Raw genomic sequence first — 25,300 nt, forward strand, 5'->3', positions numbered from 1 at the left:
GGATACTTTGATGTGCATAAACGTATAAAGTCGTGTATAAATACCTTAAATAAAAACTTGGAATAAGAATACGGACTAAGAAATTTGTACCTTATACAAGGCGCTCCGGCACTTATGAATACGTACGATTGATTAACATTTGCTAGCTAAGCATTTTTTTTGCCAATCACGGTGAATTTGTACTCGACTATTATTACGCAATCGGAAACTGTGGACGCTTTTTCACTCGCTCGTCTTTCAACCAGAATTGATGGAATCCGTCTTCATCGTCTTCTTTGTAGGTTCTCGATGATGGAAAAAAACGAACGTTATTAAATTAATTATCGGATCAATTTAATTATTGCGATAAAAATTAATGTCTGAATACGAGCGCAGAATCAGAACGCGAATCAAAGGTATCATTATAAGTCGAAGAGAAGCCATTAAATAGAAATATTAATAAAAAAAAAGCACAACTGTCAATTATTATTATCAATCACGCGATTTATAAAAAATATTTATGTCAGAAGTGAAATATGCAACGCGCAATTTCTGCTAATTTAAATATACATTTATCTTTCTAACGAGAATGATTATGAAATATTATTCTCGTAGCATCAATATAATGCAATTACTAACACATGAACAAATTTTTTATTATTTAGAAAAACTTAAATGCTCAATCATGCTGAAATCAAAATGAAATTCAAATTAAATGAAGTCTACGGAACATCGATTGGTCTATCTCTTTTGCGAGATCATCGAAGATTAGTTCCTATAAATATTATTATCGGCATAAAGGTTCACACATGAAAGAGAAGTACTTATCTTGACTCATCTTTTCGAAGAAAATTTTGGAATTTACCGCTATCGCTGATAACTGGATGATATAGCGTAATTCGACCGAGGATTAATCGCATTAATCGATATTTCAATATATTTTTGTATTCGCTAGATTTATGCACATTAAACAACGTTTAAATATTTGAAAATTCTGCAGAAAAAAAAAATTTTTGGACAAGCAATTGCAGCGAAATCGCAGTCTCGTTTAGATGTTCGTGAAATTTGATCGCTCGATAAAAAGGAGGTTGACATTACCGACAGTTGTGCCGTCTAACGAGTTAATTCCAATTCCTGCCGCGTACAGGCGATGGTGCGGCCGTCGCACAAAAATCAAACGGATGCGAATATGTCAATATATCGATTAACGTATCCTTCACGAATAAGTTTAATCATAATGCGCGACGATTATATACAGTTCGGGCGATACAAGGAATGAAATATAAACATAATACGAAGAATTATAGTCTGCACGAGCTGAGACGCCACGATGGTGAGATATTTCTATTATAATTTCTTACGTGTACTCGCGTGACAGAAATAACAAGCACGATAGTGAAGTTAGCGAAAAACGAAAGTTCGAAGGATATCTCCCCTAGATACGTTATTTCGTTCGCGAAATCAATTACTTTGTTATATTTCAATGTTAAATTTGAAAAAGATCGCGAGCAGATTTTTGTTTACCTTGACAGCTACTGTTGACATTGGGAGCGCAGTTTTTTTTCTTCTTTTTTTTGCGCAAATTCATTGTTTTGTTTTCGATAGGGACCGACATGGATAGGGGGAAGGGGGGGGAGCCTCAGTTGTCGCCAAGTGACACGACGGTTACATCGTGCGTAACAATCTCGCGGCGTATGTAGCGCGTCTCAATTTGAGGGTGCGATTTTTCCCCTCCCCCTCCCGCCGCCCCGGACATTGGCGAGAATATTTCGATGGTGATTCCACCGGCGCCCGCCTCCCCCCTCCCCCGCCGCGATACAGCGACGGACAGCGACGCCTCCGCGCGGCGTCGATCAATAACATTGTCGTCGACGACGCCGACGTCGAGAGCGTCGTCGCATGTGCGAGGCGTCGCGTCATTCGCGATAGTCGGGCGACGGAGATTCGAGGATCGTCTCATTGCGTATTCGCGGTTGGGAGGACTGCACGACGAGGACGAAGAGGACGACGACGGCGTCCCTCGGAGGGCATGCGACTCGGCGATACGTCCTTAGTCACGAGCGAGGAACGCGCGTCCGGGAGCCGCGAGGGAGAGGTACCGAGTGTCGAATCGTCGCGGTCCCACCCACGATATGGCTAAGGTAAGTCCCGGAACGAAAAAGAGAGATCGGCCCCGAATCACCGGAGATATACGTAATGCACGTAATGTAACGATTCGCGCACGGTCGACAACGTTACGTGTCGAATCGAGATACGTTGCTCGGTTTGACTGTCAATAACGGGCAAAGTCAATAACCGGCAAAATGTCGAGCAAGTAACTGTAAGTGCTAGCAGTAGAATATTTCGTAACTCGTATTAACGCGGAAGAGTTAGAAGAGAAAAGGCGAGGATTTGCACGGAAGAGACAGAAGGGAAACTAATAACGAGAATTGTAAGAATTAAACAAAGACAATATTTTTATTTGTCATTTTATTTACATTTATACCCTTGTGGTCTATTAATTGCGAGTCATAGACTTGTTGGGAAATCGACGCGCGATTTATTCGGCAATTTTTTAAAATTAATTTTCTCTCGATTAGGCCTCACATCATTAATTTTCTCGTAGGATTAGGCGTGATATCAATTACGCGGAGGGTGATCGTTTGATTTCGACATAATTAAGCTGTGGCCCGTATCAATATCACGACCCATACAATTGAGATTTTAGAAAAAAAAAATAGCGAATTATAAAACGAAGTGATCCACAGTTGGGTCGCATGCACGCGAGCAAAGTATGATGCTACTTTTACATAATTTAAGAGCAACATGCTCTACACTTGGACGGCGCAGACGCGGATAGATAATCCGGACATTGGCGAATTTCCCAGTGTTCCATTTTCTACACGCGCGAATACGCACGCTACTAACAATCCTCCATTCGTACCTCGGATACGTATGCATAATAGATATCAAGTAACAAGCGACGTGAGAGATTTTTTAAACAAAGCCTCGTCTCTCCTCGAGTTCAGCAAACTCGAAGCAGCGATATTCGATATTCGATGTACACCAGCTTCAACTGGCTTTACTTTTTAACAAGAGTGGACAGAGAATAAATGTAAATAACCCGAGAAAGCAGGCTACGCAGAACGCATTTGCGATACAAAGTATCGAGACTCGACTCCATCGTGCACGCTCGTCGCATCCGCGACGGATCTACGGCTTGGTGAATGCGTTCCGAGACAGAATAGAGTAATTGTCATCGTCATCGCCGGCAGCTGTATCGTACGCTCGCTCGCTCGCTCGCTCGCTCCCGCTCGACGCGATGGCGGTCGTTTGCGAGGCCGCGGATACGCGCTTGGCGGTGGCGGCGGTGGCGGTGGTAGAGGAACACAAGCAGGTGTAGCCGGGGATCGCGAAGCGGATTCGAAATGTTTTATTGTCGTACACGCCGTGTCGGCCGCAACACGATCGCGGTCCGTCAGTAGTTAGTCGTTATCGATCCCCCGTGCTTTACGAGCTTACGTTGCGAGAATCCTCGCTCTCTTTGTCTCTTCTCTGTTTTTTCCCCTCCTGTTTTGCTGTCGGAAAAATTGCGCGGAAAGTTTGCGAGCCAGTTGGCGTTGTGAGAAATGCTGATGACACGACGGGGTATGTTTGTTTGTTTGCTTTTAATTTTGAATACACCGCTTGTTATATGTTTTTTTACTCGGGAAAATGAGAAAACGTGTCTGACGTTGAGTAAAAAAGTAAACCATATCGCTCGTTCCACGTATGACAGTTTGTGCGTTGAGGAAGATTGTGTCAATAGAGTCCATTGAAATTAATTACAGTGTTAACGAACGTGTTTGTGAGTGTATCATCCAGAGAATACAAATGATCGATCATTTTAATCCGGATGCTTATCGTTCCCAGACAAAACGTGAAAAACAGGCATCCGAAGAATGTTAACGACATTATTTGCGATAGCTTATCTACGAAGGTTATACACTTTGATATTTCCGCGAAGTTTACAGTGAAACTTGAACGAGGTACATAAATTTTGCCACGTTTTACATATCGATCGAATCTCGTATAATCTCGCATAATTGATATTACCGTAATGTCTGTATCATTTCGGCAAATTGTTGACATTGACATTGATAACGATTCGACCCAATGTCTCTGGAATATTAGATAAGCGACTTATCTATATCAATATTAAAGGAGCAGCATATGTAATCTTGAAAATGAATGCAACTTTGAGCTTATCGTCTTTTAAAATGGCCAACGCAAATGAAGGATGCGTCGGAGGTACTTTCTATTCGCGATAATTTTATCGCGCAAATCTTATCGCAGACAGTAGTGTGTCGGCGGTCGATCACGAACGCGTGCCATGGAATGTACTTTATTGAGATTATAATCAATCGCGCCGCGAGCAGCTACGCCAATAGTTTGTGTTACACAAGTCATCGTGTGCTGTCACGCGCATTAAGTTAATTGCATAATGTATGAATCGAGTAAAATTGCGGGGCTCGCGGGGAAAAATTCCGCAGTATAATATAATATACCGTCTCGGCGATCTTTATATCCCAAGTCGAAACCGGTATATATACTGATGAAAACCGTAAATTATCGTTATTCGGTCTCTACCTCCGATCGCCCTTAGGCGAGAAAGGAGAAGAGATATCGCCGACACTCTTGAGAACACCCGGAGATTTAACGCTCTTGAATGAGACTCGTGCGAGAATGCTGTTAAAAATTGTCTTTATATAATTCATCAAAGAGAGAGAGAGAGAGAAACTCTCGGATGCGGTTAAAGGCACGCGAGCGGCTTCCACGTCTTGGAAAAGTAACAAACCATGACTGTCGGACGCGTGTCTGCACAAATTGGCGGGAATTAAGGCTCCGGAGGATAAACCCGATGCTCTCGATATCGGTCTCGCTCGACATGCAAAATTTATTCGTCATTTCTCAATTCGATCCGCGTTTCCCCTTCTTTTCGATCATCGGGCTCGTATGCGAGTCGATTTCGCTGACTCGCCGTTTCTTTTTTTTTCGTTCGCTTCACCTTGGCATTTTATTGCTACGGCGCATCTTCTGACATGTTCCATCTTAGCGTGTGGGTTTCTGCGTGTTTAGAGACATGTGTTTACGAGGAAAATGTAAATTTCAATAACGCGAATGAGATGTGTGAAAGCCACACAGACAGCTACGCTCATGTGGCCGTGATGATTGCTGACCCATTACATTACCGTTTCGCGTGGCTTCTGTTGGTTTTAACACAACAGCAGCAGAGAGGAAAAAATATCAATACCGCACGTTTGTGGGTAAAAAAAACAAGTTCCCGCATGGTCTCGCATATATCAATTTTTATCGTGACGTGTAAAAAAATGTTTATTACGCCTGCAGATAAATTGAGGAGGGGGAGGATAGATTCAACGCTATGATAAATAGAATATCATTGTCGTTGCATGTCATATTTTCGTGTCAGACGCTGCGATCATTTCGAAGGAAAATATGTGTATCGTTTATGTTCTAATGCATGTATGGTTCTAATATATGTGTGGCAATAGAAGAAGGGATCCACCATTAATTTACAGTCGGGATACGAGAGCCCGGCCCCGCGTAGCGGTTCGCAGTAACCTAGTTCTCAGCACCGACAACACGTTCAGCCACACGTTCAACATGTTGTAGCGTCGATTACGTAGGTGTCCCGTTTCTCGCATCGGGGAGAGCATCGATGATGGTATACCTGCTATTGTCCGTAGACACGCTAGTATAGTTCTCGTTTCGAGAGAAAAGCGCACTGGAAAACAACCAAATTACTTGTAAAGCGACATTAAAATATATATATCGCATATATAAACATGAAACAAATTTAACAATTAACCATAATTGTAATCGTTTCTCATTAAGCCCTGTTACGTATACTCGTTACGTGACGAGATGAAAGAAGCGTACGAAATCGCGACTGGCGCCCGTTTAAGAGAACAAAGAAGGGGAACTCGCGAAAGAGGAAGAGAAAAAAAGACGCGTAGAGCCACGAACTAAAATTAAATTCAGCAACTGTGACATTTCTGATTCATCATTCGAGGGGTGGAGTTTATTATTTGGAGGTGGGCCAAGGGCAACGGACTATCGTGCTCATCGGATCAAATTTATTAGCTGACCTTGAAGAAAAAAAAAGAAAATTACTAAACTACGTACGAATTACTCGTGTAATTGAGCAGTAATTAATTTTATTAATTATCAAGAAATATTCTTTTCTCATCATTGCTATCGGAACGATCTTTGCGTGACTCGAGAAGAAATCATACTCACACCCATTATTTTGTTTGCAGAACGTAGGGGAGAGCCGGATACCTGTTCCACGGGCAGCTCGTCCGTCTTTCTTTCCGAAATCGAGAGTACTCGAGGCATCGAGGCTCTTGTCGGGAAGCCGCCGATCCACTATCTTCTCGGGATGCTTTCAGTTCGTTAACACCGAAGACGAATCTCCTACTCCGCGGGAAAAGTTCTCAGGATTCACGACATCGTCACCTAACATCAAAAGTAATTGCGCACGCGAATTTGTATTTATAATAATTACAATAATATGTATGCTTTCACTCGTTGTGGCTAACATGTATGAAACGAATTCTATGTTTCAGCCGATTCAGCGGCAGATCAGACATTCGCGATATCGCCGGGATGGGACATCGACAAGAATGATGTGCAACAGTTGGTGCATCTCAGTGAGGAAAAAAGTAGCTTGTTCAGGTATAAATAAAACATTTTTAAATAAATATATATATATGTATATATATAATAGCTTTTATTAATTGCTTCACTCTGCATATCTTTTCTATTTTGTGATAGGCTACTTGAAGATTCTCAACTGAGCATGATTGAAGATGTCGGCGACACGTGTCTTGTAGAATCAGGCCTGAGCAATTACAATGATGCGAACGCAACGCCGCATTATTTGATGCTCAACAAGCAAAACTCTTTTGAACACGACGAGAGTCTCGGTATACTGACGCCGGACCAGATGACTGATTTCACAGTAGCATTGGAGTGTTCCAGGACACCATCGTGCGAGAATCTCACTGGTTCGGCCGGCTCGAAATTAGCGTTGACCCGAGCGTCCGCTTCCACGAGGCCGTTAGTCGATGTAGAACCCGCTGAAGAGGGCTGTAGCGAAAGGACGCCCTCGCCGGAAGAATTACCGCTCGATCCTAAACCCGTGGAGCCGATTAGAGGTAGTACCGTGCCGGTAAGCTTCGTAACATCAGTCACGAGCATCACTAGTCTCGAAGCGGGTTATCAAGGGGACGGTGAGAACTCGAGACCAGCCAGTCGTGGCGCGGATCCACCATCTATGGCAGTGCCGCCGGTCAATCTTCCCGCGCCCTGTCGCCAAGACCCGATGACTGATTCGGATTTCTTCACTGAGAGCGACGCGGATGCACACGAAGAAATTGTGCGGGGTGATAGGAAGGCGCAAGTAATCGACGGCACGCTGTTCTGCGCACCAGGTGAACGCGTATGCCCTAGCTTCACCGGAGAAGAGATGGATTCCAGTGGAATTTACTCAGATTTGGATAAGCTTCAAGCGCCCGGCGAGCAAGCGTCGGAAGAAAACGACGATCATACTCCTGATACCGGGGATACTGAACTTTCCCAAAGGAGTCAACCCACGCCGGTTGTAGCGAATGTTATTATGGATTATTTACAGGTACGTGCGAGATTTAATTTTTGCATAAATTCTCTCCTCAAAATGTCATTGATACGTAAAACACTTGTAGATTCCCATAAAGTCGTCGGACGAAACGATTAGCATAAACGACACAACGGCCTCTGTTGAAGTTATGGCAATTGAGAAAGTCGAGAATAATGAAAACATTAGACCCAAACCACAAAGCAAGGCTGATTCGGTGCCTTTGAAAAAATATAAAATGCCGAAAAGAAATGTTGTTTCGAAGATTAAGGCGATGATCGAATCGTCTTCGAAAGATGATGCGGAAAAGGAAGCAAGACGCTCTCAAAGATCAACTAGAAAAGGTGGACGCTGGGATGCCGTAATGAATAAGATAGAAGCTGGTAAAAATGAACAAAGGACAAGGCCAGCTAGAAAAGAAGTAAAATCGAGGGTATTGCAAAATCTCACTTTATCACCTGCTGCGAGACCAATGTCAAAAAAGGCCGGCGATGCAAACAACAATAACAATAAAGACAAACGGTGAGGCTTAGATAAAGTTATAACAAACGATGCAGAGATATTATTTTTACCAGTAGGTTTAACTTCTCTAACTTTTAACAATAGCACTACTGTTACGTGTCGTTGCTTATATATAAACATGTTAAAATACGCGCGAAACTTTATGTAACATCGTTAACGAGTTAGAAACACCGCCAAGAGTATAGCGAGATGTCTATTAATAATAATAATTGTTAAAAGAATTGACAAGATACATTATTTATGATTATAAAATTGGCTCGCGTTTTCTCTGTATTATAATTTATATCAGAAATATTTCCAAATCTTAGGAGAACGCGCGGTTGGCAAGAAATGAAATCACCGACGCAGGAAACGGCCAGAAGTTCTGTTCGTAGTTCCATGAGCGATCTCAGCAGTGGCCCAAGTAAAGATATACCAAGTAAGTAGCATCAATATTCATATTTAAAGAATTTGGCGGAATATGTTGAGTCACACTAATGAAGACTTGTAATTATCATTATATGTGATGAATCGTGATAAATGAATCTTTGAATAAATATAAGTAACAAGAGATACATAGTTTTTTCACTGTGTGACTTCATATTGCTGTTAGAAATTCTATATTTACTTAGAAAAAGAAATACAACGCTATTTCACATGGTCTTCGATACATTTTTGACGAGTTCTTGGATAACAATTCTTTGTACAAATGAAATTAAATAAATGACTTAGAAGCAATATTCAAAATAAAAAATATAAAATTGACGCAGGATTGATTTCATTATATCGAGATATGCAAAGTGATATATATCTCATCGGGATCCTTGAATTTATTCGGAAAACGTAAAATCGTTTAGCAAAGATGAATATTTTATCTCGAAAAAGAAAAGATACGCAAAGATCCTCTCCCGTTCCGCTACGTATAGCTTACCTACCGGAGAGAAAGGCGAGGTCTCCTTATCGACCCACGACAGCAAAAGCTCTCAGGAGTCGAGGAAATCTAGAGGAACTTTATTGCCCCTTTTATCGGCGCCACTGGTGAACGTAACGTCGTTTTGCTTCCATTGCACGGAGGAGGAAGCTGCGTCGAGCGGCGCGCATCGCGCAGCTTCGCCGCAGTCGCATCCATCCGGTGGTCGGTAGTTCTCGGTGGATCTCGTGTTGAATCGTATCGTATACGTTTATACATATATATATTTATATACATATATATATGAAATGCGCGCATGTGTCTTTGATACATTAGCCCCTCACCTACGGTCTTTCTCTCATGGAACACACACCTATTACTTCTCGCTCGCTCTCGTAAAATCGGGTCAACGGAGAATGCGTAGCAGCGCATAGCGTGAACGCGGGGGAAGAGGGAGAGAGAGTGAGAGAAGCGGATGACAGCTCGATGCGTTGCCAGTGAATAAACCATCGAGTGACCGTGAACATCGTGCGATCATCCAGGCGACGAATCTGGACCGAACATTGATTTGACCTCTCGTTTTGATTTTCGTCGAGGGGAGGAGAAGGTGTCGCAACGTTTCTCCTCCGGGAGTTGCCCCGAATGCGAACGTCTTCTTCGACGCAAGTGGATGTACGAGGAGAGAAAGAGAGAGGGGTTGCCTCTTCTCAATATACGTATGACCTATTTCCCATCGCGCCTTCTCTTCGTTCCTTTTCCCATTGCGGTGCACACGTGCCGATTATATATGCGGACATGTATTTCGCGAAAGTTCCTTCTCTACAAACTTTGATGAATTTATAATATTTCTGTGTTTTAATCATCTTCGCGATTTATATACTCGGCGCTGTATATTCATCGACTCATCGCCCCCACCTGTCGCCTCACCGGGATTTGACATCTCCGTTATACGTCGTCGTGCCGTGCAACTTGAGGGCGATGTTCGCGTCGGTGTTTCACTGCCTGCATCTCAACCGCGTATCACTATAATTTACCTGTGCAGGTACGTACCGATCTACCTGCATACGGTGTCTAGGCCCGCATTAACGGCACACGTCGCGCCGACAGCTGCGCGGGTCAACGCCATTCGCCGTTTATTTCCGGCCTCTTGTCGAAGGCTTTTTCGTCGTGCTTTCTTTGCACCTTGGCTCGCCATGCACCTCCGTCGTCGTGCATCTTCGTCGCACGTAGGCGAAGAGGATGCCCTCCTGCCTTCGTCCGCCTTGTCCCCACCTTCGTCGGCGGCGACAGGTGTATTCGACCGAGCGACGACCACGTGCGTTGCGACCAAGGTCGACGAGTATCGGTACGCGACTACCGGTCCCTCGATCCGCCCTGCGCGAACTTACGCAATCGTTATCGGGATCGGCGACTGCTGCTGAGCCCACGCGAGATTGCGCGAGAGCTTTCGATAGCCGAGAATAATCAGTTAGAACGATATTTGCGTATAGTTTACGCGCGGAATTGCGGTGGCTGTGCTGATACGTGATACGTGATACGATAAAGCGCGATACGGTGTCCTCTCGTGATCGGTGTCGGATGTCCAAAGCGAAATAATGCGAGAGGATATACCGTGATGTCGAGCGGAACGTCTGTGATATAAGAGCTCGTGTGCCGAAGACAAACCACGCGTCGCAATCGATCGACACCGAGTCATCCGGAAGATGCCAGTTGTATATCTCGGCTTGAAGAACGAAACGTCGCCACGACGGCGGCGATGGTCGTATATACATTGGAATGATTCTCACGCTCGATTCGCGAGCAAGTACGACAGGATGAAGCCATGCGCGAGACCAGTCGTACTTTCGTCGACGACGGAGATTACTTACGGATTATAATGGGAAAATATTGTTGAAGAAACAGCCCATGATACAAGATGGGACAACAAGGATCAAAGGACAGATCATCGCATCCGAGGAGGGCGGACTTCTCCCGAGACTCGGTGAAGATGCGTCTAGGCAGCTTCAAACGAGGTAGAAGGAAATGATTCGGTAGCCGTGTAACGGTGACTCTTCCGGCACGCATCGTTGTAGTTGTATCGAAGACCATCTGTCGCGTTTATTTAATTCATTTAATCTGTACGATCTTGTTTTTTTTTTCTTAAAGAGAACGCATTTAATTTCATATCGCGCCTTTTTTCAGAGAGATCACCGACGTCCACCAACCCACCCAGGAGATTCGTCTCGAATGGCCATACCAATCATCATCAGGTCCGTGTCAATAGTTTCGACGCGAAAAAGAACTGCATCGATGTGACGACAGTCGAACTCGGTAAATATATGTACTTGCTACAGATTGTCATTCGAGATCATTAGATAACTACGTCCGTGCGTGTTATAATATCGCTTTAATAATCAAGAGGGGGAAAAGAGTGGAGAGGAACGAAAGCACTGTCGCGTATTTCCGGCCGGAGCTCTACTACCATGACGAGGGACACGATGAAAAGAGAGAGCCCGTCTCTTATCCCCAAGACTAGCTTGACCAAACTGCATCTACCGGTTTACGGATTCATAAAGTATTGGAGTCATATACTAAAAATAGCGCGCATTAGAATATTTTCGAAAATTTCACTTTTTCTTATTTAAGCAGACGATGAAAAAGAACAGTGTGCGGTTGCCGCTGACAGAGTCCGGTTTAGAGTGTATTCTCGCTTTGCTACTTTCCCTCAAGATAAAGGCGGAACGAATAACGGAGAAATTCTCGTGAAGGATTTGATCATTTGACGCGATTCGCCATTAAAATTTTAATGATCTTAGTAAATAATTATTCAAGATGTTCAAAGATTCAATTTCTCAGGCTTACCTTTTTTTAAATTGGAATTTTAACGGTATTTGTCTTACATTGTTCGCGCGTGTTAATTGTATGCATTAGAATGATCTGAATTTTCATTTAGTTGAGTCGATTTTAAATTTGCGTTAATTGTATGTCGTGGATTTTTTACAAAGCGACGAATTTTTATAAATCGATAATTTATAATCATCATATTTTTAACAAATATTTCAGAAATGCATTGTTTCATTTTTTTAAAATACTGATACAGTGCATTTGTTGTTTCTTAATTCATTCATGTAAATAATTCTTTGTATACAAATTTTGATAATTTTCTAATAATTAAATCTATATATAAAGTTTTTTACATCATATAAATCTTAATTATTCTTAATTATCTTTCTTTTATATTCAATAAGACGTATTAAGAGAATTTTTTAATTTTTCTTTGTGTCAACTCAAAATTTCCTGTTTCATTATAAAAATTATAGACTTATAAATATCATTCATTATAATTATTTCATTACCAAATATTATAGATTTAATTATAACAAAATTGATTTAATTATACCCAAATTTTACGCGAGAAAAAATAAAAAAATAATGTACATAACGTTTAAAGAGTCAAAAAATAATGAATATACCGTATTGATATATTTAGAAAATGAGATCTCAAAAACATGATGCATGTAAAAATTTAATTAGTGAAAAAAAATGTTTATTCAACAAGTAATACGAGATCTATAATCTATGTATATGGGACACACTGCGTACATGTAGTTGTCTTTATACTTGAACTTCCCTTATCTCGTACAGGCGATAAAACGGTTCTCGTCGTACGGTACTCGTATACTCGCCGGTACGCGAGCTCGCAAATACTACCGGTTAGTGCTTAACATGCTCTCGTTAACACAACACATTCTCTTTACAGAGAAGAGCCCGCCATCAGCGCGAAAGCCGGCGATAACAAGAAGATTAGCGGCTAACGCTACGGTGAAACAGAAATCCTCCGTGCCATCAATAAAAGGTACGTGCGATTGATTCGTCGGGCAAATTCCTTTGCCAATTAAAATACAATGCATCAAAGGATCGCCGCTGTTCCGCTTACATTCGTCATTTTGCAAACAACAGAATCAAGTTAATATTCACACATTATACTTTCCAATAATCCATTTAATCGCGTTGCTTTAGTACTGCTATTAATTTCTAAAACTAGTTTCTTCCCACGATTATTCCAACATATGCATACACACATGTACATGTAATTACAGTGCATTTAACTTACTCAGTGCAATAACGCATCGTTCGTTCCTTACCTATTGTACATATGTATGCAGACGCGTGCATATCGCTTCGTACGAGTCTTCCTGTCGTTTGAAGAAAGTCGCAGCTTTCACTCAATAATCCCTGACGCTAAAAACTCAACCTGTTTACCCGGTGCCTCTCTCGGTCCTTTCCTTTCGAAATTTGTCAAAAATTTATTGACATTTTGACCTAGTCTAGACTTCAGATCTATGATCGCGAAAGAGAAAAGGAGAGAAGAAGAGAGATCCCCTTATCAAGATCCGGTGTTCGTTCTGAATAATACGGAATAGCGAAAGCAATTTATACGAGTTCAACGATCTCCGTTGTGTATAGTAAAGAGTAGAACTTGAAAGGATGCGTTGTATTTGAAGGGATAATCGTCGCGATTGCATTCGTCGTTCTTGCACGTTCGGCATTCATCCTGACGTAAGAGACGTCGTACACACTGGTGCTCAACGACCGTAAGTAAGCACGAACACGCGCTCGTTTTCTCCCATCTAAGGGCGGTCGATTCCAAATCGGAAAACTCGAGTTATTCGACGCGCAGCAGTTCCAAGGACACCGGAAGTATACGATTACTGCGAGAATTTTGCTAAAGAGAAGATTGTAACGAGGGGCTTCAGTTTAGCTCGTTAACTGAGGGAACTTTTCAACCCAGAAACATACATAGATATAATATGTCAAACGATTGATTGTCAGATAAAAGAAATTAGGACTTCAAAATTCATTTTTATTTCATACCAATTGCGTGACATCGTATCTACCTGTATTTTCGTGATGGAAAACTCTCTAAGTAGATTTTCCTTCACACGCGTCGCGAGAAAAACCTCTTTTCCTGAGAGATTCGCGTGGGAAAAAATTGCGTTATCTACGCTTTCAGTGCTTAATCTTGGCGATTCCACCTTGCGTAGGGTAGGGGAGTGTTTAGGAAGAGAGGTAAGGCAGAATGGACGTGGGGTGGGAGAGGCATATAGAGCTCTCTGAGGTAGCCCGTGGCTCGTGCTAATTCAGTCGAAGCGCGAACTCGGCCAGCAGATTGTTACGAATGACGATGCTGATTAGAAGATTGCGCGCGAAATGTTTATCGTCGAAACCTAACAGAGGACAAATCGAATATTATTCTTATCGTCGAAGGTGATTGACAAACGTCGTTCTATCGTTCAAATGCTGCGCATTCGTACCAATCGTACAACCGCTCGTCAAGGATATTATAATAATCGAACCAATGTTCGAATCTGTTTACGTCGCGTTGGTGATAAATCTGTCGAAACGCGTTCTACGTAAATCCATTCCCAAAATACCTGAGTTTTTCTGACGTACCGAAGATGATGGAGGGGGTATCAGGTACCAGGAGGGATGTATAGGAAGCAAATTTTCTTGGCCACGGCTCACGGACACGGACAGTGTAGTCACCGAGGCATTTTCTTTTGGCAATTCCGCAATTAGGGCTGGGCGTCACACACAGTTGACCTTAGCCCGATGTCCCCTCATTCAACGACGAACTTGGATGACAATCGCGTGCTTCGATTCTTGAGATAAGAGAGAGGTCCGTTCCGCGAGTTTTGTAAAACAGGACGTGACGTAAATCGCGAAATCACGGCTGTGCTCGTTTAATAAACCGCGATTTCTCCATGTGTGTGTATGTGTATGTGTGTCACCTGTCAAAGTCCTGACAGGTAATCGAGTCGAAGAAAAATAAAACGAGTATTTCGACTTTCCAAGTTGTTTTCCATCAACTTTTCCCTCATCAAACTCTCTTTCACACAGAGTTATATGTGCACAGACGATTGAGTCAAGACTTGAGCAAACGGACGTAAAAATGATTTCTTGTTCTTGGAATTACATTGACCTCCCCTGTCATGGACGTGAGTAGTCATGGACGATAAAGTGTAATGGAGGACAAAGCGTGAAGTCCATGTACATTACGTGCGATCAAGATACTTATGTAGATTAGCGGCACGTGGGACGATTCATTGATACGTCAGAGTGGGTGGGCCAGTCTAGCCGACACACTTGCGTGTTATGTTTTTTTTTTCTTTTTTTTTAATGTAATCAATTTGGTGATGCCCGATGACGACGCTGATTACAGATCGTGAGTCTAAAGAGACTCACCACAACAGCACTTTTACAGTGAGGACATCGCCGGAGACGCGGGATCAGGCCGCGCAAACCACCGTACCTTACGAGGATTTTCGCGCAGAAAGAGCCGCACAGGCACTTGCGGTGAGCGTACACTACTTGGCTTTCGAGGTACGTGCTTATTATATATTTGTTTGATATAAAAAATTCTATGCGAATTAACGAGAGTATTATCTTTCAGCTGGATGCATTCGCTACCCCTCAATTGAAGAAGGATTTCGAGAAGTTGAAGATCGATTGCGAGAAGATGAAAAACGAGCGATCGACCGTGCTTTCGGAGATCGACGGTTTACGCGCGAGATGTGTCAATTTGGAGGAGAGACTTGAAGCAGAGAGGGAGGATCACAGTAAAGATCTGGACCAGCTTCGTGACGAGTGTAAGTGTAATACGCACAACGTATCTGTTTATTTTCTGTTTGAACAGATGAAAAAATCTTTTGCGGGCCGTATATCTATCTTGAAAACATGCGATGACGCAATATTGGCGAGTAAAAAACAGAAAAGCTCTTCGTAACGTTTTGCGCTGCAAAACAGAAATTATATCGAATGTGCGCGAAACATCAGCTAACGGCAGTGGATATTATTTTCTGTGTTATTCATGTGATATAAACGAGCATAATCGTCCTAATGTCGGTGCATGAGCGATGCCTGCATAAAGTGGAACAATTGTTAATTAAAGTGAGCGATTCAGCAGTTGCCTACGCGTAACTCGAATCTTTACGATTAATCCTGCCGAATCCTGCCTCTCTATTTTCTCCTTTTCTTCTTTTATTAAAAGATATATTTTGAACACTCGCCGCGCAAAAGGATTTTGTTCTTAATTTAGTTCTCACGTAACGTTCAACGTTTCAATGCCTGCTAATTATAGATTCAATGCGTGTTCTTCGTTTAGCTTTGTATATACTTTAGCTTTTCAACTTTAAGCGCCGATATTGCAACAAAATATATATTAAATTATAAAATTGAGAGATACAAAATTTTTCTTTTTATTTGTTTAATTTATTTATTAATAAAATTCTTTTAAAAATTCTTTTTTTTATTACTAGATATGCTCAAATTTTCATTGTTTAAGAAATAAATACATAAGTCATTAAAAAAATTAAATAAGACAATAACATAAGAAAAAAAATAAAACATAAGAAAACAAAAGAAAAAAACATGCACATAGTAATATAAGGTGCAATTTAAAAATTTTTGGATTGTTTCTTTACGGCTCAAATCGCTTGTAATATTGGTTTGTCGTTAGCAAAAATATATCTATGATGCATCAGTATGTTGGTTAAAAGTTATGTAAGTTATGTTTTGTTACGTATATTGTAGTAAGTGTAATCACACACACAATAAAAAAATACAGAAACCTATGAAATAGTATTAATATTAATATAATAGGAGAAAAAAACTTGATGTATTTTTGTTTGTTTGTAAAAATCTGTTGTTTTCAAGCCATTTGAAAATTGCACATGTGTGTCACTTACGGAAATCCATGTAACAAATTAGTATTCAATAACAAGATGAAAAATATATTATAATAAAATAATTATTCGTTAAAGAAATTAAATTTTCCACATGAAATAATAATGATGTGATAATTAACAACGCTACTTTATTAATGCGACAAAATTAAAAATAACAAATTCAAGTTGATATTTCGGTTTTCCAGTGGAAACTCATAGGGCGAAACAAGTTGCCGCACTCGTTGAGACTTTAAAAGAGGAAAGGCGCAAGTACGATGTCAGATTGGAGGAGATCACGAGGGAACATCGCGCGACAATCGCGAAATTACGCACTGAGCACGTCAACGAACTGGGTCGCAAAGAAGAGATGAGGAGATCCGTGGTCCACGATCACGGCGCCGCGCTAATGGCGGAGATCGAATCCTTGAGATCCGTGCTGGAACTGAAGAGTCAGGAGAATACTGCTCTTCGATCGGAACTCGACAGTTACAGGCGCGACATCGAAGAAAAGGATGCATTGCAGATACGGCTTGATATGGCGGAGGCGAGATGCGAGGATTTGAAGGCCCAGCTTCAACGAAAGGAGTCCTTCGAGCGGCAGGTCTCGCACGAAAATGAGATGCTTCACGAATCGATTCACCAAGTCTCGAAACATAATAAACGGCTATCCCAACGTAACGAGGAATTACAATGGAAACTGCGAAATAAGAATGACTGGGTGAGCGTTCTTGCGAATCAGTTGAATCCGCGACTAACCCGATCCACGGGCGCGGAACAAATGGAACACAATTTCTCGGCCGAGAAAAACGGCGCTCACTCGTCATCAATGATGAAGTTTATGGTCGAGAAGGGCGCCTCCGTTTCTTGGACGCTAGAAATCGACGATCTATCGAAGGGATCATCGTCCGACTCACTCAGCACGAAAATAAATAGATCGGAGGGTGCGACGACAGTTTCTAGGCAAGGATCACTCAGATTGTCGAACAGAGCACCCATGGATACCAGAGCGAGATCAAAGAGTGTCTCAACTACGTGCGAGTCAGCGCGTGCCGCGGCAATGGAGGAGGCTGCCGCGTGGTCGCCAACGCTTAGCTCGACGCCGATCTCGCGACGACGTCCCAGGAAGGACCAATCGTCGCCCTGCTCTTCGTCATCTTCGTCGTCTTCCACATCGTCTGCAGCGCCGACCGTGAATCCCGCAGTGGCTGCCGCGGTAGCAGCCGCTGCGGCCGCGGTGGACGAATGCAGTATCGGTGGCGGTCAGAGGCCCCAGGAAGCCGGCGGGGAAGCGATGATCTCCGAGGAAACGTCAGCGTCCAGCAGCGAAGACGAATCGTCCACTGGTAGCGACATCCCTCGTCTGGGAATGCAGTTTGCTTGGGGCAAACCGATCAAGTAACACTCGAGCGAACAATTCGCGGCCTGCTACGCTTACCTGTCTACGCGTCCTTTCTCTCGCGTAACAAAGTTGTTTCGAATCGTACGGCCGCTACCTTTGTTCTTGCCTACAGAGTGGAGTTGAATTCATTTTCATTACACGTGATCATTCCCTTTTGTTTATATCGGATATGTTACGTTTTGTATTGTATAACGCCGGCACCGCGTTCTTTTTTTTTTCTTTTTTTCTAACTAATGTATCCGATAACCGAGTTAGAGCGAGAAGAAAGTAGCGTTTACGTTTTGCGTTTTAGACAAATATGCCGTGCGATGAAACGATTCCGGAGTAATGTTATAAGTTAACAAGATATTTAAGAATGAATTCCACGACGTATTTTAACGTTACGACTGTATAAACTAGACTAGTACGAGTGTTTCCATTGTTTTTCGATTACGAAGACACGTTTCACACTTTTTCCCCGATATATTTTGCAATTTAAGGCAGCGATTTATTATCTGGGTTTATAAGACTAGGATCTTCGAAATCCGTTACGTAATGATTTCTTGATATATACAACGAAGCTATTTCGTTTTACTGCAATCAAGGCAATCGTGTCTTTTTTCCGGGCAACCTCCGCTTCTAAAGTTCATAATGTTTAAAATCTCGTAGAATTTTTTCGTTTTTTGAACTTTAATAAGGCATTGAAAAAGGAAATTTAATGCCATTTCGGCTAATAAAATTTTATTGCGATTTCTCTCGGGAATTTTATAGTCCCATTATACGGACATCTTTATATTTAAGTGAGTGGATTTTATAAATGCTACTTGTTTTTTTTTGGTACAGAGACCATGTAATATTGCAGAAATTAAATATAAGAGTACGACAGAAAAGAGAGAGAATTTCACGTTCGCAGATCACCGACTTCATATTTGTAGACCAAATCTTTTTTTTTTTGTTATTTGCAGATAATGTGCATCATTTTTTTGTTTTCCGTTTCATTAAGTTTGCAAATTTACTAATTTATTTATCGACCTGAGCAAATTATGTATTTTATTGCCAAATGCGCGGAACAAGATCGCGAACAACGTTTGTCTTTAAACGCGCTCCTGTGTATAGCGATACGAAATCTGCGGACTACATAGCAAATCCCGCAAAAAGCAGTGAAAACTGTTAGCGACAAACCAACACGTTGCGACGAGAGTGTTAATTTCACAGTCCGTTCCACACATAGACAAGTAGTAGTTTAGATGTAAAGAGAAGAAACGCGTCGCGCGCGCCGGAAATACGAAAATCAAGTATTACTCATCGAGAAAGTACGTTTTCTTTTCTCATTGTGTGCTGATAAGATCGATGTATTATATACTTCTCGAATAAATAAGTATCATCTATAAATTGTAGCAATTTGAAAAGATTTCTGTTTGTCTTTGTCAATTGCTATGATTATCAAGAGCTCGTACTCTTGAAGTACCTCGACTATAAATAAATATATATATATATATTAATCGCTATTTTGTCTGACATTCAAGAGTCAATATTTGATTTAACAAAAACGTATCGATAATCATTCTGAAAAAAAATCTCGAATTCAAAAATTTACGAGATTTTTTGACGAATAGAGAGTAGATACGCGTGAAATCGTATAAGCGATTTTTGATTTAACAAAAACGTATCGATAATCATTCTGAAAAAAAATCTCGAATTCGAAAATTTACGAGATTTTTTGACGAATAGAGAGTAGATACGCATGAAATCGTAAAAGCGATTTTAAATTGCGATGTGATAGTAGATTGATTCACTTAATCCAAATCGAAATGAGAGGAAATATAATTACTGTTATAATTCATGATATCATTAATTAAATTACTCTTGTTGATTATACATCTGTGATGTCCTCTTTGTTCGAACATTAATAAAAGATTTTGTTATGCGAGTCCTTACTTCATCTTCTCTTCCTAATTAGTATTTTTAGATAAAAATCGGCGTCTTTATTTTGTACGATTTCAATCTATGCTATTAAAAAATACCTATAGAAAACATTATATGAATAAATGTTCATCTTGGAGGACAAAAACTAATTAAAAATTTTGAAATATATGTAATATTGTCTTACGACAGAGTAACATCGAATCTATAGTCGAATCTTTCATCTCGTTTAGTTTTCTCAATCCGCGACATTTCCGCCCGGTATTCTTGAAAAAAATCGTCGGTGTAAAACGGACCTGAGGGCCGCCGCGTGCTATTTTAATGCGTTCGCGAACCCTTGGTCGACCGTCGACCGCACCATCTACGATGGCCGAAGGTTTTCGATATTTCGGTTGTGCGGTTATATTTTAATTTATTGACAAAAATGTAATGCCTCTATTTTTAATTGGCCATGTTACCTCCGCGCACGGCATGATAATCACCTGACGTCCGCGTTTATGTTGCTAACGTTTTCTATAAATAACCGCGCGTGCTTTTTTATTCAAGATCTCCACGCGATCTGACATCGAACGCGAAGATGTCTTCTAAGAGGTATCCGATTGTTTTTTACTCTGCGTTTTTTTTCTCGGCGACGCACGATCCGCTGCCGATTTATCTCTTTAGGAATTATTTATAGCGACAACGATGAATTTTTAGCAGCGAATGATCGGTTACGAATCCGTGACAGTCGACCCGACTCTTTGTCCCTTTGTTAACCTGCAACGGAGATCATTCGAAATTATTTATCGCGTTGAATAACCCCTTACTTTTAAGATCCTTCGTGCGCTGAATTAATCTTGCTGAACTATGAAGAGAGATTTTTCAATCTTGCACCGAAATAAAAAAGCGTACTGTCTATTTGACGGATGGATTAAATTGCTGAGAGATTTTCAAATAATTCAATTAAATCTTGTGCCAAAAATATATCTCCAAAATAAAATGAACAGAAATTCTTCTACGACTCATAGTGGAATCCGAGATATGATGTTTAAATCTAAGAAATATATTTCTATGTTATTATTATTATTATTTTCTTTTCAGTGAATTAAAAAAGTTATCGGAGGAAAGTCTGACAAGACAGCCGGAAGAAGTGTTTGATATTATATGCAAATTAGGAGAAGGGTAAATTTATAATATTTTTAACAAAGGGTGTGATAAATTTTTCTCTGTTATTTCTAAATATATATCTCTATACAGATCTTATGGATCAGTTTATAAAGCATTGCATAAGGAGAGTGGACAGGTGCTTGCAATCAAGCAAGTACCTGTCGATACCGATTTGCAGGAGATTATTAAGGAAATATCAATTATGCAGCAATGTGACTCTCCATATGTTGTTAAATATTATGGAAGTTATTTTAAGAATACAGATTTATGGGTAAATTGGTCATAATCTATTTCAAATTATTAAATAATAGTGAATGATTTAAAAATGTACTAATATAACTTTAACTTTTAGATTGTGATGGAATATTGTGGAGCCGGTTCTGTTAGTGATATCATGAGGTTAAGAAAGAAAACCCTTCAGGAGGATGAGATTGCAACAATCCTAAGCGACACTCTGAAAGGACTGGAATATCTTCACTTGAGAAGAAAAATTCATAGGGATATTAAGGCTGGAAATATCCTTCTTAATAATGAAGGCCATGCAAAATTAGCTGATTTTGGTGTAGCAGGTCAATTAACGGTATGTTATAAGAGGACTTTTCATCAAATTAAAGGAATTTATAATCAAGTCAAATCTCTAATCCAAATATTTACAGGATACTATGGCTAAACGTAATACAGTCATTGGTACGCCATTTTGGATGGCACCAGAAGTAATACAAGAAATTGGTTACGATTGTGTGGCTGATATATGGTCTCTAGGAATAACAGCCTTGGAGATGGCCGAGGGCAAGCCGCCATATGGCGACATACATCCAATGAGAGCGATATTTATGATTCCGACTAAGCCACCACCTAGTTTTAGAGAACCTGACCAATGGAGTCCAGAATTTATCGATTTTGTCAGTGGGTGCCTTGTAAAAAATCCCGAAGAAAGAGCCACAGCGACTGAGCTTTTACAGCACGAATTCATACGTAAATAAAAAAAGAGATCAAAGAGAGAGGACTTACATTATGACTTCTTACTAATCGATGTGTAATTGCAGGTAATGCTAAGCAACCAAGTATTTTGAGTCAAATGATTGCTGATGCCCATGAAATACGAGAGAAGCAAAGCGCACATAGAGCTCATGTCATAAACAATGTTGCAATTAAAAGTCAGAATCAGACGGAAGATTCGGTAATTTTCTAAAATTAATTTACCAAAATAATATATGTACGTAGATACATATTACATATATGCTTTGTTGTAAGGATGAGGATGACTGCAGTGGAACTATGAAACCATTACCAGATGATAGTAGGACTTTAGTGCCGAGTCATGATCTTCCAGACACGGGTACTTTAGTTTCGGCCATGCCGGACTTGGGTACTATGGTTATCAATAGCGACACAGATACCGAAGCTACCATGAAAAGTTAATAATTTTTTATCACTCTTGATATCAACATTTCAATCTAAAATAATAATACACGACTAATTTTAATATTTTTTTCAGGACATAATACTGGTTCTGTGGAATCTGGCAAGAAATATCGACCGTTATTCTTAGATCATTTTGATAAGAAAGAAGCACCTGAAATTGGAAAAGTAATCTTTTAATTTTATATTTATTTAAAACTATATCTAAGTGTATATAATTTAGTTAAAAATATCAAATGATATTATCATTATAGGGTAACGGACAAATGTTGGGAGCACAAAATTCGGAAAATGCTAACAGATTGGAGCTTCAAAGTCCAACTGAATCTCAAAGATTTCAAAGTCATTTACAACTACAATTACAGAATCAGATATCTCATCCTGTGCCAGAACAGCCTCATAACAACATATCAAAATTCCAAAACGTCTTCTCAGAACGTGATTTCGAATTTGTAAGTAGAACTTTTTTCAAATACAATATTTATATGATATATATTATCAACAATATAAATCTAAAGGTATTCTTTTCCGTTGTTGTTTTGTAATAATATATATAAATCGCATCTTTTCTACTACTAAATTATTTAAAGTAATGCCACTTTAGGCATTATAAAAAAAGAAAACTTGAATATATATAGAGAAACAACCATATCCTGCAGCTGAAGTTTCTCTCCTACGAGGAACTGCAGCAACGAATGGCTAGTCTGGATGCAGAAATGGAACGGGAGATCGACGAATTAAGGAAAAGGTATCAAACAAAGAGACAGCCTATTCTCGATGCCATGGACACTAAACGGAAACGTCAACAGAATTTCTAACAGAGTTGGTTTTCTTCTCCACGCGAATAAGTGATGATAAAGGGATAGACAAAGGGTGTACAGTTGTATAAAATGGATAGATTTTATTCGCGTCATCCTTGGTTTCATTAAAGAAAAGAGCATTGTTCTCACACTCCGTGAATATTTACCTCATAAATGGACAGAAAACATGTGATCGTTGAATGTTTCCTGTTTACTCACAAATCACAATGTTTCTTTTCTTTATGAACCTGGGATATCATAGCTAGTAATAGCTAATAGCCTCACGTCATCAATGTAAATTATTTTACATAATTTAGGTGAAGAAACAATCATTATACTTAATTTTTGTATTATGTTTATATCTATACTGTTAAATATATCTCCTATTCTTATAGAAATATTAGACTCTTATAGGGTCGTTAGAAAATAAAAAGAATGCAATAGGATTACAAGAGAAAGGCATCAGGATTACAATCGTTTTTATCGAGAAATTTTATATTATATATGTGAAAATCGTATCGTCACATGCTAGCTAGTCATCTGCAATGCCATTTTACTCAGAATATTGCATTAAAAAGATTATTTGTGTGAAATGCATTCACAAAATGCACTGAAACGCCCAAGCATTTGAATGATTTTAAATGTGAATGTTCTATATCTAATCATGACAATTTGAAGTAAGTAAAGGCTGTAAAATTTAATTTACTTTTTATTCTACTGCCATAGTTAGTCTCTCTCTCTCTCTCTTCTTATTTGTATACTAACTCTAGTTTATGTCAATTTTCTAAAAATGATTAGATTTATTAGATTTTTGAGTTGCAAGAATCATACATGATTACATAATTCTAAAATAACAAATAGTGTTCTTCGATATGCAGTACTGTGGTAAAAATAATGCTGCATTATAATGAAATATTTCATAAAGGAATTTACTAGTATTAGTCTTCCGTATTAGAAAGTATTCTTAATATGCTTTAATTTACTTTATTGCAATATGAAAATTGTTGAAACTAAAATTTATCAAATTCCACCCTAATAATGATATTTTAGAATTGTATAGTATAACGCCTTACAGTAATGATTTTATATGTAAAACATTAAAATTATTCACTGCATATTTTTTTATTATTAGCTGCAAAACGAATATATTTGTGCCATTAATACGTACATATGGCAAGTAACTGTAATGGAGTAATTCCTTGCTGACGTTGGGCTATTTTGCAAGTAGCGCGGAAATAGAATTATATTTAAACGCTATAGCCAGAACTGATCTTAATTTTCTTTTTTAGAAAATAATAAGACAGAATAACAACATATTTTTGATATAGAAAGTATGCACATTGTCAGCGAAATAAGGTCCGAGTTTGAAGCATATATTATCTATAATCTTGATCATGTAATACTAATGAGGTTTTAAGCAAAAGATAATTAAATCCTCAACTCCACAAACAACATATTCTAAATCATTTTATATGCATGTATTATATATACATTAAAAATTTTTGGAATTCTGTTTTAAATAATTTAAGTGCTCGTGTATGTTCAGTCTGTTAAAATCATAGTTATCTTTTATTATATTTATTTCATGTTTTCATGTAATGCATCAGAATATGGGGAAAGGAAATTGCATTCTTATATAAAATTATAAATTTGTAAAAATTTATACAAATATATGTCAATTTATAAATTTCATATTTTTACAATTTATGTTGTAAAATCTTTAAAATTTAAACATTTTTTAACTTTTATCTACTAACATTATGTACTATGTATTTTGGAACAAATCGGACAAAAACAAAAAAAGAGACTAAAACGAAAGTGTCATAGAGGAGCATGCATTTTTCTAGACGATTGTCAGTTATCTAGCCTTAATATGCA

At 39.6% G+C, this 25,300-nt stretch overlaps 2 protein-coding genes across 8 annotated transcripts; both read left to right on the forward strand.

Moving 5' to 3' along the window:
• Positions 1 to 1,014: 1,014 nt before the first annotated feature.
• On the forward strand, positions 1,015 to 19,542 carry LOC105253056. 6 transcript variants are annotated; one of them, XM_011260821.3, is made up of 12 exons: positions 1,015 to 1,312; positions 1,585 to 2,120; positions 6,279 to 6,489; positions 6,588 to 6,696; positions 6,796 to 7,654; positions 7,725 to 8,158; positions 8,467 to 8,576; positions 11,229 to 11,357; positions 12,787 to 12,882; positions 15,292 to 15,410; positions 15,481 to 15,676; positions 16,960 to 19,542. In XM_011260821.3, the coding sequence occupies exons 2-12, from the start codon at positions 2,112 to 2,114 to the stop codon at positions 18,150 to 18,152; spliced, it is 3,465 nt and encodes a 1,154-aa protein (XP_011259123.1). In that variant the 5' UTR covers positions 1,015 to 1,312; positions 1,585 to 2,111; the 3' UTR covers positions 18,153 to 19,542. The 6 variants fall into 6 exon arrangements, with proteins under 6 accessions (XP_011259123.1, XP_025264245.1, XP_011259122.1 ...); XM_025408460.1 differs by having other exon boundaries at positions 1,016 to 1,312; positions 15,250 to 15,410; XM_011260820.3 differs by having other exon boundaries at positions 1,016 to 1,312; positions 7,737 to 8,158; positions 15,250 to 15,410.
• Positions 19,543 to 20,389: 847 nt separating this feature from the next.
• Positions 20,390 to 24,920, forward strand: LOC105253054 (serine/threonine-protein kinase 3). 2 transcript variants are annotated; one of them, XM_011260815.3, is made up of 10 exons: positions 20,390 to 20,645; positions 21,135 to 21,215; positions 21,291 to 21,471; positions 21,553 to 21,780; positions 21,857 to 22,175; positions 22,247 to 22,380; positions 22,455 to 22,617; positions 22,699 to 22,790; positions 22,877 to 23,074; positions 23,261 to 24,920. In XM_011260815.3, exons 1-10 carry the CDS (start codon positions 20,632 to 20,634, stop codon positions 23,438 to 23,440), a joined length of 1,590 nt encoding a protein of 529 aa, XP_011259117.1. In that variant the 5' UTR covers positions 20,390 to 20,631; the 3' UTR covers positions 23,441 to 24,920. The 2 variants fall into 2 exon arrangements, with proteins under 2 accessions (XP_011259117.1, XP_011259118.1); XM_011260816.3 differs by having other exon boundaries at positions 20,391 to 20,645; positions 23,282 to 24,919.
• Positions 24,921 to 25,300: the final 380 nt, after the last annotated feature.

This window comes from Camponotus floridanus, unplaced genomic scaffold (genome assembly GCF_003227725.1).
Source record: "Camponotus floridanus strain SB8 unplaced genomic scaffold, Cflo_v7.5 scaffold21, whole genome shotgun sequence".
In the NCBI taxonomy this organism is placed as follows: Eukaryota; Metazoa; Arthropoda; class Insecta; order Hymenoptera; family Formicidae; genus Camponotus; species Camponotus floridanus.